At 43.1% G+C, this 16,762-nt stretch overlaps 1 protein-coding gene across 2 annotated transcripts in view; it reads left to right on the top strand.

Annotated features, from left to right (window-relative positions):
- Nucleotides 1-16,762, top strand: part of CPQ (carboxypeptidase Q) — a 253,374-nt gene that overhangs the window by 27,352 nt on the left and 209,260 nt on the right. For both annotated transcript variants that reach the window (XM_037892236.2, XM_043539322.1), the window contains one exon: nucleotides 11,975-12,429. In XM_037892236.2, coding sequence (XP_037748164.1) covers nucleotides 12,003-12,429 — 427 coding nt within the window. In that variant the 5' untranslated portion in view covers nucleotides 11,975-12,002. The remainder of the gene's footprint in view (nucleotides 1-11,974; nucleotides 12,430-16,762) is intronic.

Below are 16,762 nucleotides of genomic sequence, written 5' to 3'. Positions count from 1 at the left end.
TCTTTGTGAGATGCTATTATTTGTTCAGTTGTACAAGATGGCTTTTGTCTTCCTGTGGAAAAGGCTGCAAAGTCTACCCACATATCTGGCCACCTCACACCCTTCCCATGTCCCTACCCATTGCCTCTGCTCCAGCAGCTTTGTGTTTGCAGTGCATTGTCTGCTGGTTTTGTTGTGGGGTGGGCTCAGCTGTTTCAGATGTTGATTATTTTTCCCTGCTGCCAAAAGTTTCCTGAGAAACTCAAACAAGAGAAGGTAAATGATAATTCTTAACAGTTTATAGCTCAACCAAATCCAAACTGGATGTCATGGAGAAATGAAAGGCGTGCATGTATTCCCAGGCCTGCTCTAATCAATAAAAGTACTAGAGATTCTCAGACAAAAAGTTGCAAGAATTTTTTATAATGGAAAGTGTGATATGCCCTAAATATAAGAGGTCACTCTCGGTCATCTCACCCTATAATATACATGCATCCTTTTATCTTTTCTCAAAAATCAGTTCCTTCAAATCCACTCTGTAATTTTATTTCTGTTCTGTGACTTCCCTTAAGTTTGTAAATATCTTGCTAGTATAGAGATTTCGCCCAAAGCTGAATTCACAGTTTGAGGGGTGTTTGCAGACATGTGAGAGAGAGAAAATGTAGCCTCCCTACTCTGTAATGTGATGTATTTGTGTATGCTATCCAAAACTCCACTGATTTTACAGTTGCCTTTTCACACCACTAGCTTGTATCTACTGTTAGTCATATCCATTGTAACATTCACATCATTGTGCCTCTTTTAGGATTATTGCTTTACAAATCTCCTCCTCCCATTGAATGTGTTTCACTCAGTTACTTCCTTATTTGAGATTCCCACTTGACTCACCTCTTGGTCTTGTGCCTCTAATCCAAAAGAATGACATTTTTCCTTGGCAAGGATTTTTAATCTTGGATACTTCACTGACAGTTATTTCTGCTATTTTATCTCAGCTTTTGTTTGGTTTAAGCATTGCTCTTTGATTAACTGTTGTCCATTTTCTCTTTTTTTTTTTTTTTTTTTTTTTTTGTCTTGGCCTTCACTGTTTCTTGGACAAATTGCAGACTGACCATTGCTGTTATTTCATGGTGTGATTTTCCAGGCTTGTTGTCAACTGTTTTAGTAGCAGCTCATGAGTGAGATGACATCAAGTATCATACTGAGAGCCTGAGGCTTTCTGTTGAAAAGTTTAGGGCAGTTTTGCCTTTCCACTTCAGTATACATTATACAATGGTACTTTAAATACAGGTATAAAAAGGTTACGTTCTTCAACTGGGTAGCAAGCAGCAGTACCTGTAACACCTCTTCTAGGCGGTCTCCAAACTCAGATCCCAAATCCTTTTTAAACACTTCATTTCCTATAATGTCCACTGTAGTCATTTTCATTGCCTACAAAGAATACTTTAAAAAACCCAACAACCTACAGGCCAGATCCTGAGCTGTTTTAAATCAGCATGGTTCTGTTGAAGTCAATGGAGCTATGCTGGTACACACCAGCTCAAGAGCTGGCCCTATATCTGCTGTGTCAGGCTTCAAGGTCCACATATAGTAAGACTTCCGAGTTGTATCCAGTTTCCTTCCCTCCCCAAGTTCTAGATGCAAAAAAGTTAATGAGAGGGACTCTGTAGTTCAAGTCATAATTTTAACTTTGGCTGGGTGGGTTCCCAGAGCCAAGAGCCTTAACTGATTATTATCTAGGATGATGTTTCATTTGCAAATCTTGGCAACACTGGAGAGCAATCCTGGAGAAATATCTGTTTTACTACTTCACATTTCAGGTTTCTAAAGCTTTTATGCTACTTTCTCTTTCCATGTGATGGAAGAACCTTGTGACTTTTTAAAGGGGAAATCTCCTTCTAATATTGCAAATCTATCTAACCTTCAAGCCATCTTACTCCACAGCTGTCAAAACAGACTTTCTCTTACGTGTCACTAAATGTATCAGACATCTCTGTTCAGCATGCAAGTTCTTTCTCCTTAGCCTGGGGCTTTTTAGTGTAATCTGATGTTATCCTAACCAACTCATGTATTTCAAGATATGTGATTTCCTGCATTCCTTGGAGGACAATCACACTGTACATAGTTGGGGAAACAATACTTCACAGATTTAGAAGACCTTTAGCAATTAAGTGGTTATTATCCTAAACCTATTGTTTCCTTTCCTCATTTCCCATAACCATGACCCTTGTGAACTGTGTTCTTTCTGTCTGTATTTTTTTTCAACTGGGATTTTGGGAAACCTTACCACAGTAGAATAGATGAGTTTCTCAGACACTTATTCATTTAAGTTTTCTCTCTGTGTTATGCACCAGGCTGTGGGTGGTCTTGCCTAATGGTCATAGCAGGAAGCTGGCCTCGTGGTTGGAGCAGAGGTGACCAGAGCCCAATCAGGAGCTGCGTTACCATGCACAGGGGGTTAGCTGGAGCTGAGAGCCAGGAATCAGGATCAGAGGGTCAGAGCCAGAGTATCAGCTGGAGCAGAGTTCTTGAGCAAGGGCCAGGAGCAAAAAGCAGGACCAGAGACACCGCTGCAGGCATGGAATGCTATTGGGCAGCCAGGGACACAGGGCTGCTGCAGAGTTTAAGAAGGTGCCTGATGGAGTCTTCAGGCAATCAGGAGCCCGGTTAATTTGCTGAATTAGCTGAGGGCAATGAGCTGCATCTGGGTGACAGTACCCCACTCCTTATGGGGTGCCTTCCAGGGGCCCTTGGATTCAGCCTGTCAGGATGGGCCTGGTGGAAAACCCGTCGTATGTCTGGGTAGAGTTGCCAACTTTCTGCTCGCACAAAACTGAACACCCTTGCCCCACTCCTTCTCTGAGGCCCTGTCCCCCTGCTCACTCCATCCCCTCTCCCTCTGTCGCTTGCTCTCCTCACCCTCACTCGCTCATTTTCACCACGCTGGCTCAGGGGTTGGGGTGCAGAATGGGGTGCAGGCTCTGGGGTGGAGCTAAAATGAGGGGTTCAGGGTGTGGGAGGGGGCTCTGGGCTGGGGCAGCGGATTGGGGTTCAGGGGGGGTGAGGGCTCCGGCGGGGGGAGCGGGCTCTGGGGTGGGGCTGGGGATGAGGGATCTGGAGTGCAGGAGAGGGCTTCGGGCTGGGGGGTTCAGAGTGGGGGAAGAGGGTTCCAGGCTGGGGCAGGAGATTGGGGTGTAGGGGGGGTGAGGGCTCTAGTTGGGGGTGTGGGCTCAGTGGTGGGGCTGGGGATGAAGGTTTTGGGGTGCAGGAGGGTGCTCCGGGCTGGGATCGGGGAGTTCTGAGGGCAGGAGGGGGATTAGGGTTGGAGCAGGGGGTCGGGGTGCGGGAGGAGGTCAGGGGTGCAGGCTCCGCGTGGTGCTTACCTCAAATAGCTCCCAGAAGCAGCAGCATGTCCCCCCCTCTGGCTTCTATGTGGAGGCGTAGCCAGGCGGCTCTATGTGCTGTCCCGTCCGCAGGCGCCGTCCCCACAGCTCCCATTGGCCATGGTTCCTGGCCAATGGGAGCTGTGGAGCCGGCACTTGGGGCTAAGGCAGGCTCCCTACTTGCCATGGCTCTGTGTGGCTCCTGGAAACAGCGGCATGTCCCCCCTCCGGCTCCTATGCCCCTATGCGTAGCCCCGCTGCACCTGCCTTAGCCCCGCTGTGCTGCCGACCGCACTACTAAGGGCCCAGTCAGCAGTGCTGACTGGAGCCGCCAGGGTCCCTTTCTGACCAGGAGTTGCAGTCAAAAACCGGACACCTGGTAACCCTAGGTCTGGGGCATGAATGTTCTCAGGTTCCCAAGATTGTTCATCTGGACTCTAGCCTTGCCAGTCTGTCGAGTAGAATAGCTTGCCCTGCACCCATTGGAGTATAGAATCTGCTTGACTATATACTTTTCCTGGCCTGAACAGTTACCAGTGCAGGCAGCGGGTTGAAGCAGTCCGGAAATGGGTTTTCTGTGTGTGGTGTCAGGAGAGGGCCATGGAAGGTGGGGTGGATTTTCAGATTCTGGAAGCTATAACTTAAAGGTAGTGGGTTGATTTATTTAATTATTGGGAAGGGATCATTATACTAGTGATCCAATTTTGCTGACGGGCGCTTGGATTTTACATTTCGGGTAGACCTTGTCCCCCACCGCAAAGCCGGGTGTGTCCTGCAGTAGGTGTTTAACCCAGCTATATGCTGCAGGAGCTGGAGAGTCCACAGGGAAGTCTGGATGAAAGCGGGGATGAAATTTGTAATTGGCAAAGAAATGGCTTTGCACTAGGGAACTTTTAATACGCACCAGCAGGGTCTACAGGTACAGTTGGTGCACAATGTGCTGGTGCACACTGGAATTTACACCCCAAGTGGTGCACATCAATGCACCATATGGACAAGTCTTCATGTTTCTGTTTTTTTAAATCTCCCTAGTTTCTAATCTTACCTTTGTTTTTCTGTAGTGAAGAGTCTGCAAGTTGGTTCTAACACCCTATTCGAACTCCCTGTTGGAAGCATGTACTTGCTGAACACTTGCTTTGCTTTTTAGTGTCTCATTTTGTAGCCTACGTTCTAACAGAGTGCTGATTTTTGTTTTCAAATGATTGATTAAATATGCTGAGTAATCATTAAGTCCTATGACTGTTAATCTCTCTGGTACAGTTGTTTTCGTTTGCTAAATCTGATTAATATCTGACTAGTGGATTATGTAAGGATCAGCACATTATTTTCCCAGCCGATTCATTGAAATGCTGAATTTCATTTTCCGTGGACTGAGACAACAGATGCTCTCTTCTCCTTCTGCATAAGGAGCAGAGTGCTTGGTGTATTGTAGTATAACAGAGTATGATGTTACTTTGTCAAGTAATGAGTGATTCCTACAAACGACTGATTACATCCTGCTGGGCTGCTCCAGGAGAGCATTATAAGCCTTGCTGTGATCCTTGCACCCTTGAACAAGTTTCAATTATTATTCTTATGCTCCTCCCAAAGGGAGGAAGCAGGGCCGTGAGCTAGACCTCTGCCACTCATGGTCAGTGGAATTGCTGGGTCATATGATGGGGAGTATGCTGCATCTGCAAAAGCCTTTAGCCGCACATGTGCTCCCGTTGTGCATTGGGAAGCTTCAAGAGGAATTCTGGGACCTAGATACAATTCTGCATGGAGCTCCCCTTGCGGTGGGACCAGTACAGTAACTCCTCACTTAACGTCGTCCCGGTTGTTACGTTGCTGATCAATTAGTTGTGCAATGCTCCCTTATAGCCTTGTTTGGCAGCCGCCTGCTTTGTCCACTGCTTGCAGAAAGAGCAGCCCGTTGGAACTAGTGATGGGGGCTTGGAACCAGCGTGGACCAGCAGCGGCCCCCGCCTCCCCCATCAGCTCCCCGCTCCCCTGAGTTCCCTGTGCGGCAGCCGCCCAGCAGGCTATCAATTGCCCGCAGTTCAGCTGTCCCTTCCCCACTGCCATGTGCTGCTCCTGCCCTCTGCCTTGGAGCTGCTCCCCGGAGCCTCCTGCTTGCTGTGCAGGGGCGGGGGGAAGAGGGGTGCTAATGTCAGGGTGTCCCCCTTTGCCCCTGCTTCTGCCCCCCATCTACACAGATGGGGGGACACGACAGGGATCAGGATGGAGGGAGCTTGCTGGCAGCAGCTGCTGTCTCAACTTGCTGATCTATGTAAAAAGGTAAAAAGGCAATGAGTGTCTCTCTCTCTCATACCCCGTGTGTGTCTCTGTCTCTGTCTGCCATGCTGTTTCCCCTCCCTCCATTCGTGCTGCCCTGTAGAGTGTGAGGCTCCATTAACAACAATGGGTTAACCTGAGGGCTTAGCCGAGTGCTAGGTCATCATTTAGCAGTAAGGCATTCCCCGGGAAATATCCCGCCCTCTTCCACCCTCTGACTTCACCACTTCAACCAAGCTTCACAATCATCATTGCTGTGTACAGTATTAAATTGTTTGCTTAAAACTTATACTGTGCATATATGGGTGTGTGTGTGTGTATGTATATATATGTATGTATGTATAAATAGTCTTTTGTCTTGCGAAAAAAATTTCCCTGGAACCTAACCCCTGCCTATTTACATTAATTCTTATGGGGAAATTGGATTCACTTAACATGATTTCACTTAAAGTAGCATTTTTCAGGAACATAACTACAACGTTAAGCAGGGAGTTACTGTAGCAGCAATCTCCTAGTGAAGACTGCATTTTTGAGTTAAGGGGTTCAGTTTTCCAACTAAAAAAATACAGTAAGTTGAAAATTTGTGTCTAGATGCATTTGCAAACATTATTTTTTTAAACCTGTGTTTCCCATATAAAAACTCCTAATTACATCAGCTTTGTTCAGGGGATTTGCAAACACTAAACCTCCCTGCCCAAAACCTCTCCAATCTTGATGCTAACTCTACTAAATCCTTGTCTTATTCCACATTGCAGAACTTCCGCTTATGGCGAAAATCAGATTAGCTCATTTACTTGTTTGTGGAGATGATAAGCTTGGCAAAATCAGAGGAAAGTGAACAGAGCAGTCCTGCAAAAATTACTAATGTCTCTACCAGAGGGTGGCTAGGACCATGTAATTGATCAGTCCAAGGAGAAGGAACATGGGAAAAACATACTGCTTAGCAATAAAAACACACCAGTATTCTGGCTGTAGTGTAACCATATAATAATAACTAAATCTGTACCTCTGTCTTTATAGCTCCCTCTCTGAATGCCCTGAGGTAATCCTCAAACTCCTCTGCTCTTTCATTCTGTGCCTCTAAGGCCTTTGCACTGTCAGCATCCCAGAAGAGATTATGGATCCTCTTCTGGGTCTCAATTTTAAAAGTCTAGTAATTGGGTCTCCCAAAAATGATGTGAGTTGACCTCTTCTGTTCCCTGTGATTCCAAGGTCCACAGGCTTTGCTACTTTTCCATCTGTTTAGGTATACACATGTTTTCTTTAAGTGGCAAATAGGCAGGATAGACGTGTCCTAAATGCTTACTGACTTACTACTGAAATCATTGCTCCAGCTCCTTCTAACATGCTACCAAGCCAGACCCTCCCAATCTAGTGGTCTTACCACAGAGGACCCGATATGGGAGAAAGATGACCCCTTGAGCCCTAAACCCTTTCCTTTGTCTCTGTGGTGGATATATGAACACCAATGTGCTCATCCTGGAGGGAGTGGAAAAGAGAGAGTCTACATGGGGAAGGAGAATATCCCCTCATAGTTGCTATATGATCAAGAGTAAGGTATTGTAGTTTTTATGGTCACTGAGACTGCTCTGGATGGCTATGATTCTGCAGTAAGATCCTGAGAAACATCAAAGTATCTTTATAGTTTGGATACCTTGGCTGCTGTGCATTTCCAAATTTTAAAGGGGTCTAGGTTTCTTGTAAGTTTAACACCTGAATGTATTGGGTATCTAATATTTAGAGGGCTTGCTGTTGTTCTTAACTCTGTGGTTCTTGAAAGGTAATATGCAGTCAAGCCAGTGTGTGCCTGCAACCTTCACCTAAACAAAGATTTTTGTGTGGAAATATAAATATACATTTAAAGATGGTGAAACTAATGAAGGAGAAGAAAGGGTTCAGGGCATGAGGAGTAGAAAAAAGAATAGATATGGGGTCAGCAGTAGTCAGATTAAAAAGCATCTTTAGAATGATGAGTTCTAAGATGGATTTTAAAAAAAAAGTGCTGAGAAATGGACCAAGATGGATGTCGAGGAGAAGTGAGTACATCAACATAGGGTCGACTGCAAGAAATGTTTGTTCAGAAAAAGGGTTGAGGAGTTCTTAATTATAGTTTGGGCATTTGCTGTTAAGGGTTTTAAAAACTGAGTATTAGTTTGGTGTATGTCTGACAGCCATCACTTCTACCACTGAATTGCTGTATGACTTTGAGCAACAGGAATATATTCAGGGTTGTCCTGTGGCCTGTGTTGGAGGTCACACTACATGATCACAGCAATCCCTTCTGGATTTATAATCTATGAAGTCATAGAGCCTTGCTGAAAATTTACCTACTGCACAGGGCTATTGAGAATTAATAAAGTAATGTTTATATAGTGCTTTGAAAACCTGTACAGCAGTATATTTGAGTATTCTGCTGTTTTTACTGGTAACATCCACGTAGGTACGTGTCTATAAAAATTTCTCAAGTCAGTGATGATAAAATGAGTAGTACACATATCCAGAAATATTTGTTAAATTGTAGAGGTGAAGAATACCTGAAAATATAATGTGGACAGCTTAAAATAATACTTCGGCTGTAGAGCCCTTTTTTTCATTTTCAAAGCACTTTACAAACATTCACTCAATTAGTCCCTCACCCCTGCACAGAACAATTATTACCAAGAATAACATCCTTTGTAGAGTAAACTACATTTTGCATTTACAATTAAGGTTTTTCTAAAAAACATGTTTTTTTCTCTGTGAAAAATGTAATTTCTTACTATTGGTTATAAAGAGTGCATAAATGTGTGAAAGGAGTATATCAAACCCTTCAGGGACTAATTGGCATCGTAGTCTTATTTTTAAAAAGGTCTCTGAACATCTGTAGATTTAGGACCATCTAAAGGGTTTTAATTTTCATTATTAAACTTTTTAAAAGTGTTTAACATCTAAGAGCATAATATTTAGCATTCAGATAGAAGCTCAATTTAAATTCAAAGGAAAGTGTAACAATTCTAGCTTCTTGTGTATAAGAATAAAGAGTTTTACATATTCTACCTTCCAATGCTTTTATAACAAAAACCACAGAACTAGGAAACTTGCAAGCCTTTCAAATGCTTCCAGAAGTTCCTGAGTCAGCTTACTTGTATTTTAGAACAAATGGATATAAATTGGTCATTGGGAAGTTTAGACTTGAAATTAGACGAAGGTTTCTAACCATCAGAGGAGTGAAGTTTTGGAATAGCCTTCCAAGGGAAGCAGTGGGGGCAAAAGATCTATCTGGCTTTAAGATTAAACTCGATAAGTTTATGGAGGAGATGGTATGATGGGATAACATGATTTTGGTAATTAATTGATCTTTAAATATTCATGGTAAATAGGCCTAATGGCCTGTGATGGGATGTTAGATGGGGTAGGATCTGAGTTACCCAGGAAAGAATTTTCTGTAGTATCTGGCTGGTGAATCTTGCCCATATCGCCATATTTGGGGTCGGGAAGGAATTTTCCTCCAGGGCAGATTGGAAGAGGCCCTGGAGGTTTTTCGCCTTCCTCTGTAGCATGGGGCACGGGTCACTTGCTGGAGGATTCTCTGCTCCTTGAAGTCTTTAAACTACGATTTGAGGACTTCAGTAGCTCAGACATAGGTGAGAGGTTTTTCGCAGGAGTGGGTGGGTGAGATTCTGTGGCCTGCGTTGTGCAGGAGGTCAGACTAGATGATCATAATGGTCCCTTCTGACCTTAGTATCTGTGAATCTATGAATCTTTTTTAAAGAGGTTGACAACTTGATGAAGATAAAACCAGTTGAGAATGTCTAAAGTAGGAATAATGAAGATAGTTGAAAGAAAAGGAGTACTTGTGGCACCTTAGAGACTAACAAATTTATTTGAGCATAAGCTTTCGTGAGCTACAGCTCACTTCAGCGGATGCATGCAATGGAAAATACAGTGGGGAGATGTTATATGTACAGAGAACATGAAACAATGGGTGTTACCATACACACTGTAATGAGAGTGATCAGGTAAGGTGAGCTATTACTAGCAGGAGAGAAAAAAAAACCTTTTGTAGTGATAATCAAGGTGGGCCATTTCCAGCAGTTGACGAGAACGTGTGAGGAACAGTGGGGGGGAATAAACATGGGGAAATAGTTTTACTTTGTGTAATGACACATCCACTCCCAGTCTGTATTCAAGCCTCATGCAATGGTGTCCAGTTTGCAAATTAAATCCAATTCAGCAGTCTCTCGCTGGAGTCTGTTTTTGACTTTTTTTGTTGAAGAATTGCCACTTTTAGGTCTGTAATCAAGTGACCAGAGAGATTGAAGTGTTCTCCGACTGGTTTTTGAATGTTATAATTCCTGACGTCTGATTTGTGTCCATTTATTCTTTTACGTAGAGACTGTCCGGTTTGGCCAATGTACATGGCAGAGGGGCATTGCTGGCACGTGATGGCATATATCACATTGGTAGATGTGCAGGTGAATGAGCCTCTGATAGTGTGGCTAATGGCATATGGTTTAACAAAGATAAATATAGGTACCTAAAACAAATATCACACTTGTGCAAATATCTGGACTCAGACATAGAGATGCTATATTGTGAAATATCTGGTCACCCTCTGAAGCCATGTTCTAAGTGTTATTTGACTGGCAGTGTCAAGGTTCCTTCCCCACTCTGAACTCTAGGGTACAGATATGGGGACCTGCATGAAAACCTCCTAAGCTTATTTTTACCAGCTTAGGTTAAAACTTCCCCAAGGTACAAACTATTTTACCTTTTGCCCTTGGACTTTATCGCTGCACCACCAGATGTCTAACTGGTATATTACTGGGAAAGAGTCCGTTTGGAAACATCTTTCCCCCCAAAATCCTCCCAACACTTACCCCCCCTTTCCTGGGGAAGGCTTGATAAAAATCCTCACCAATTTGCATAGGTGAACACAGACTCAAACCCTTGGATCTTAAGAACAATGAAAAAGCAATCAGATTCTTAAAAGAAGAGTTTTAATAGAAGAAAAAGTAAAAGAATCACCTCTGTAAAATCAGGATGGTAAATACCTTACACGGTAATTAGATTAAAAAGATAGAGAATCCCTCTAGGCAAAACCTTAAGTTACAAAAAGACACAAAAACAGGAATCTACATTCCATTCAGCACAGCTTATTTTCTCAGCCATTTAAAGGAATCAGAATCTAACGCATATCTAGCTAGATTACTTACTAAGTTCTAAGACTCCATTCCTGTTCTGTCCCTGGCAAAAGCATCACCCAGACAGAGAGAGCTGCTTTGTTTCTCCCTCCCCCCAGCTTTTGAAAGTATCTTGTCTCCTCATTGGTCATTTTGGTCAGGTGCCAGCGAGGTTATCCTAGCTTCTTAACCCTTTACAGGTGAAAGGGTTTTTCCTCTGGCCAGGAGGGATTTTAAAGGTGTTTACCCTTCCCTTTATATTTATGACAGGCAGCCTAGAGAATGCCAATATTCAACATCCTAATCAGAAGAGAAGTAATCTTTTGGTAATTTTATAATCATTCTTCAGACTACAATAAGAGATTACAGGAATGTGGGTACTGCATAGTGCATACCAGATACCTGGCTGGTATGCATTCCAGATTACTGAATTGTCAAATATTATTCAAGGGTAGAAGTTTGGGTTTTGTGGGCTGAAAAGCCTTGAACTAGTCACATAGGGCCTGATTTTCAGAGGTGCTGAGCACCCCCTGCTCCCATTGACATCAGAAATTCCGGCCCCAAGTGACTGGCTAGGAAACCTACTTCTCAGTTTAACCTCACATCTCTGCAATGGGGAAATTAATTTTTATCTCATGGTGGCATTGGGATTTATTTAACATTTGTAAATTGCTTTGAGATCTTGATATTAAAAGTAATATATAAAGTGCATATTATTGATTTATAGAGCTGGTCAGTCTGAAACAATTTTATTCACAAGAGATTCAGAAGACTTTTTGTCCAGATGTATTGTGTGCTGACAATAGTAATGCACTTTGTCCTGTGTTGGGTTAGCAGTGGGGACCAATCCTGCTTCCAGTGGAGTCAGTGGCAAACATCCCATTGACTTAAATGGAAGCAGCATTGAGTTTTTATTTAGTGCAGAACACTATTATTTAAAGAAATGTTGCATTCCAGTGGGTGAAATGTCTTTTAAAACAGCAATAAAGTTTGTGTCCAGTTGCGTAAGTATCTTTTTGCATTTGTCTTCAGTAATTCTGTCTCTAAGTTGAGTTTAGTTCTCTGCCACTTGAGTTTGCTTCGATCAGATTTGTTTTGATCTTAACCTGCTTGATAAATAACAAGAGCATTGCTGATAGCTGAATGATTTAAAATTGTGTTTTCCCCCCCCTCCAACAGGGCATCTGCGTAAAAGAAAAGGAGGAAAATGAAATTCCTATTCTTAATAGTTTTCATCTATCTCTTACCACAATGCACCGGGAAACCTTTAAGCAGGGATGACTGCCACCAACACACATTCGAAGAAATTAAAAGAGAAATAGCTGGGTATTCCGATATTGCCAAGGCTATTATCAACCTTGCTGTTAATGGCAATGCCCAGAACAGATCCTATGAAAGACTGGCAAATTTTGTTGACACCATTGGACCTAGACTCAGTGGCTCCAAAAATCTAGAGATGGCCATCAAATACATGTTCCGTGTCCTGCAGGAGGATGGGCTGGAAAATGTCCACCTGGAGCCTGTAAAAGTGCCTCACTGGGAGAGGGGAGAAGAGTCTGCTATGATGTTGGCACCAAGGAACCACAGCATTGCTATATTAGGACTTGGAAGCAGTATTGCAACTCCTCCAGAAGGTAACACTTTACTACCTTTTGACTTTATTATCTGTTGCTTTTAAAAACCAAAATGTATAATGGTACGAAACGAATCCCCCATATCATGTCAGTAGACAAGCTAGTCCTCTCCTTCTGCCATAAAAATGCTGCGAGCCAGAGAGAACTATTTTGCTGGAACTTTCTGTGTGAGGTGTTACTTTAGGAACTTGCACTGTATTTAACTGGAGTTGATAAGCTCCTTAAATTTAGCCTGATTTTATTATTATTAATTTATTATTCTTTGAACACTAAAACTGTAGCCTGTTCTCAAAAGAAGCCATCTCTTTCTGTACCTGTCTGCTTGAGGTTTTGCCATGATTGCCAATTAAAGGCAAAATGGTAGTCTGCCTCAGTGACTGTTGTGCTTCTGGTAATTTAGAGAAGTTTAGACTTCCTCAAATCAGTTTACTAAATGTGGTGCCTCAAATGCTAATGCCTTGTGAACTCAGCTTTCTAATCCAGACAGAAGGGATGGGGCAGCATTGTCCAGGGAGTCCTACCATATGCAACTGTTGTGTGTTCCTAATATAGTCTTCTTTCCATAATACTTTATGCTATTTAGTATTATCCTCTGTGAAAATAATCTTAGTTATGAAAGCTGATCAGTACATTTTAATAAGGACTGATTTTATTTCTCAAACTGTAAACTCGTCTTGGCAGGAGAGAGGTGAGTGTATGCTCATGGCGCGCCTAGCACATGAGAACTACTGAAATACACATTGTAAAAGCAATTTCATTTTTGCTTGGGAAATTTTATATTACAGTATGCAAGTAAGGGACCCAGGACAAATTGGAAATTTAAAATGTAAATGGAATCAGTGTCATGATTTGGTGTCAGGACAACTTGTAACTATACATTTGTCAATTTTGGAAGGGAAGGGGAGATGATGGTAGGGTTGTCAGGTGCCCAGTTTTTGACCAGAAAGTCTGGTTGAAAGGGGACCTGTACAATGTCCGGTCAGATGTACTGATCAGACATCAAAAGTCTGGTTATAGATGGGGGAGGGAGATGCCGAGTCATCAACCTGCGCCAGCCCCTGCTCAGCTGGGGCCACCTCCTACCTTCATCTCATGGGCAGTCAGTCAGCAGGCTTCACATCAGGCTGCAGGTCCTGTCCCAGCCCCCTGAGCAGAGGGAGCCCAGCTGGGAGTGGGGGTGGGGAGAGAGCAGTGAGAGATGGTGGGAGGGGGTAGAGGAGCAAGCTGGGGGCAGGGCCTGGGGGAAGAGGTGGAGCGGGAGGGAGGGTCTGGTTTTCAGAAATTAGAAAGTTGGCAACCCTACAATGGGGATAAACTTGTGTCTAAAACGAAAAACAATTAAGAAACATTAGTAAAATCAGCCAACTAGCCCATAATATTTATAAGGCTTAGTGTTCGTAAAACATATTTTTAGTGTAGATTCATTAGGTGTTTTAGTTCATTCAGTGTTTTAGGTTTTTTCATCCATTCCACTTCCCATCCAAGCTACTTAGAAAGAAAACGAAAATGAAAACCATGTTCCCACTCTCAATCAAGAGTCACTGAGGAGCACCTCAGTAAGAAAACTAGTCTATGCACAATTTGCCTTCCTCAGTTATTTAGTTATTTACACTTGCCTTGTCTTACTTCTCTAGTTTTTTCAGGGAGACACTAAGTTTGCACCTTTTTAAATGGGCTCTACCTCTAATCAGGTTCTTCTCCTTCATTTGACTTCAAATGCTCTGACTGTTGAAATGTAATTGCTGTAGACAATAGTCTGGCTCCCAGCCAGGAGAACTTTGTCGGGAGAGGTCGGCTTGGCAACAAAGTCACCATTTGTGCATGTATGAGGAAGCTGGCAAGGGTGTCACCTGACAAAGAGAGAGAGTCAGAAAGCCGGAGAACGTGGTCTTTCTGGGGTTATTGGCCATTTTCTTTCTAGCTGAAAAGTAGAGAGAGGCAACCCTGCATGTAGGGGCCTGCATTAGATGTGGGCATGAAGGGGCTGTCTGCTTTCCTGTGCTCAGTTGGCCTCAGGACTCCCAAGAGAAGAGGTCAGAGTAGTCAGGGGCAAAGGAAGCAGGCTGACCTAGGGAGAAAAAGACTCCACATTGTAGCCCTCAATCCATGCAGTGAAACAGAAGTACTCTGGAAAGTCCAAGGGACACTGACTCCCTCCTCCACCCCCAAAGAATGGTGTGGGGAAGAAAATGAGCAGAGAGATGTATAGGGTTTATTTTTAAGTGTGATCTATATTCTCTTGTGCATTATTTGATTAAGTAAAGGAGCAAATGTGTTAGACTTGAGCAAAGGCTCTGAGTGTGAGTCATGTGCTTCATAACCACTGCATGCCTCCAAAGGAAAGTAAACTATGAACCAGAAGCTTCAAACTTTTGGGGTGGAGTTCTGGGAACTGGAGTGTTTAAGTACAGGGGAGTTGGAGGAGTCCGGATTTTGCCCAGAGGGTCTAGGTGGCTGGACTGCCGGTTCCAACTCTCAGGAGGGAGTTAAGGGGTTGTGATTTATGCATTATAGGAATGTGCCTAGGGACCCTGGGATTGGGGCAGTGGCTGGGCTCCGTTCAGGCTTTGTAAGCTGAAAACACCTAGGGACTCAGAGGCTTGGATTCCCCTCACAGCAGTCCAGGGGGTGGCTGAAAGGGGGCACCCAGCTAACTTTAGCTAATGATATGTCACCCCAAGATCAGTCTGTCTGTTTGGGCTCTGACACTGGGGAAGATATGCAGAATTGCTAAGTATTAGTGAGTGCCTGACCTGCACTGTCTCGGATAGTTGAAGTAACTGCACAATTTAGGAGGTGCCTGGAAGGGAAATCCCCACTGCACAGGACTCCTAAGACAAGCCAACAAGGGGATTTAGAAACTGCTGCTTAGAGACGTGCCCACCCTAACAAGCACCTTAGTTTCAAACTTGAGACTGAAAATATATTGTCAGGTCTGGTCTACGCTACAGAGTCAGGTAGATATAAGGCAGCTTACGTTGACCTAACTATGCAAGTTCACTCCCGCCGAAGTAACTGCCTCGCTATGCTGACTTCATAACCTCCACGAATGGCGTAGATATAGTTAGGTCAACTGTAATTGCCTTTCAGGAGCCATCCCACAATGCCCCATGCTGACAGTACAATTGATACAAGCGCTTCTGGTGAGGACGTGCACCACTGACACAAGGAGCAAAGTGGAAACATGCACAAGCGATGTAATGACTGAGGCGGCTGTATGCCGATGTAAGTTAGGCCAACTTAATTTTGTAGTGTAGAAATGGTTTCAGACTGTTTTCTAAGATGGTGTTTGTCATTTCTGACTCTTGGGCAATTCATTTCCCAGACCTACTCCCTCTCTCCCAGATAGTGCTGTTTCCTGTGTCCTAATTTCCAGAAAAGAAGGAAGGAAGGAGCTACAGTAAATCACTTGTGAAATATTCTAATTAGTCCCCTCAGAGATTCATCAGCATTATTGACTTTTCATTTTATCCAAGAAGTTGTGGGAGTAATTCATCCTTTGCTTGAAATACAGTAACTAAAAGTCCGTGAAGAAACATCTGAGACTTCTAGCATTGAATTGCTATTGGTTCATGGAAATGAGCATTTTAAAGATCCACAAATGTCATGCTTAGCGTCTCTTTGGAAGAGACATTGCAGTAAACCTACAGATTTAGCTATTAGAACTTCCCAATCAGTGTAATGTTGATTTTCTCCAAACTTTTACAGAACAGCTTGTCTGAAGACTCATTTTTTAGGAAATGCATAGAACAATTCATTTGATGTTGGAGCATTCCCAGCGTTTTGCCCTGCTGGGGAATGAGCACTTTCACTTAGGATCTGATGCAGTTTGTCAAGAAAGCAGAGCCTTTTTGTCCAAGGAAGATGGTGCAAGGATCAGACCATTTTTGAACTCCAATCTCCATACTTTTTTACACTCTTTCTGTATGAGTAATACAGCTACACTTACTGCTAACCTACTTCAGTGTTGTACTACCTGAGCTAAGTATTATGTCAAGATGCCATGTTTCCAAATTCAGCCTCTTTAAATAAATAAATAAAATGAAAAGAGGTAGGGAGGGAAGGCTAGAATGCTTTAATAAAGAACAAATGTATTTTCACTTTGTGTACTCCAAGATTTTAAGGTGTTTTGCTCAAATGAAAGAATTCCCCTTGAGCAAAAAGTAAAGATGGGAAAATTTCATCCCCAAAGGTAAATGTTTAGGCAATTATTAGGAAGTTAAAATGGAAATTGTTTTACAGTCTTAAATTGTCCTTTCATTTTTAAAATGTTTTGTTGTTATTTTTATAAAGGTTTTTCTGCTCCAAAGCTGATTTTTATAAGGGACTTCTC

This window comes from Chelonia mydas, chromosome 2, assembly GCF_015237465.2.
Source record: "Chelonia mydas isolate rCheMyd1 chromosome 2, rCheMyd1.pri.v2, whole genome shotgun sequence".
In the NCBI taxonomy this organism is placed as follows: domain Eukaryota; kingdom Metazoa; phylum Chordata; order Testudines; family Cheloniidae; genus Chelonia; species Chelonia mydas.
This window is presented reverse-complemented; position numbering and strand designations above follow the sequence as displayed.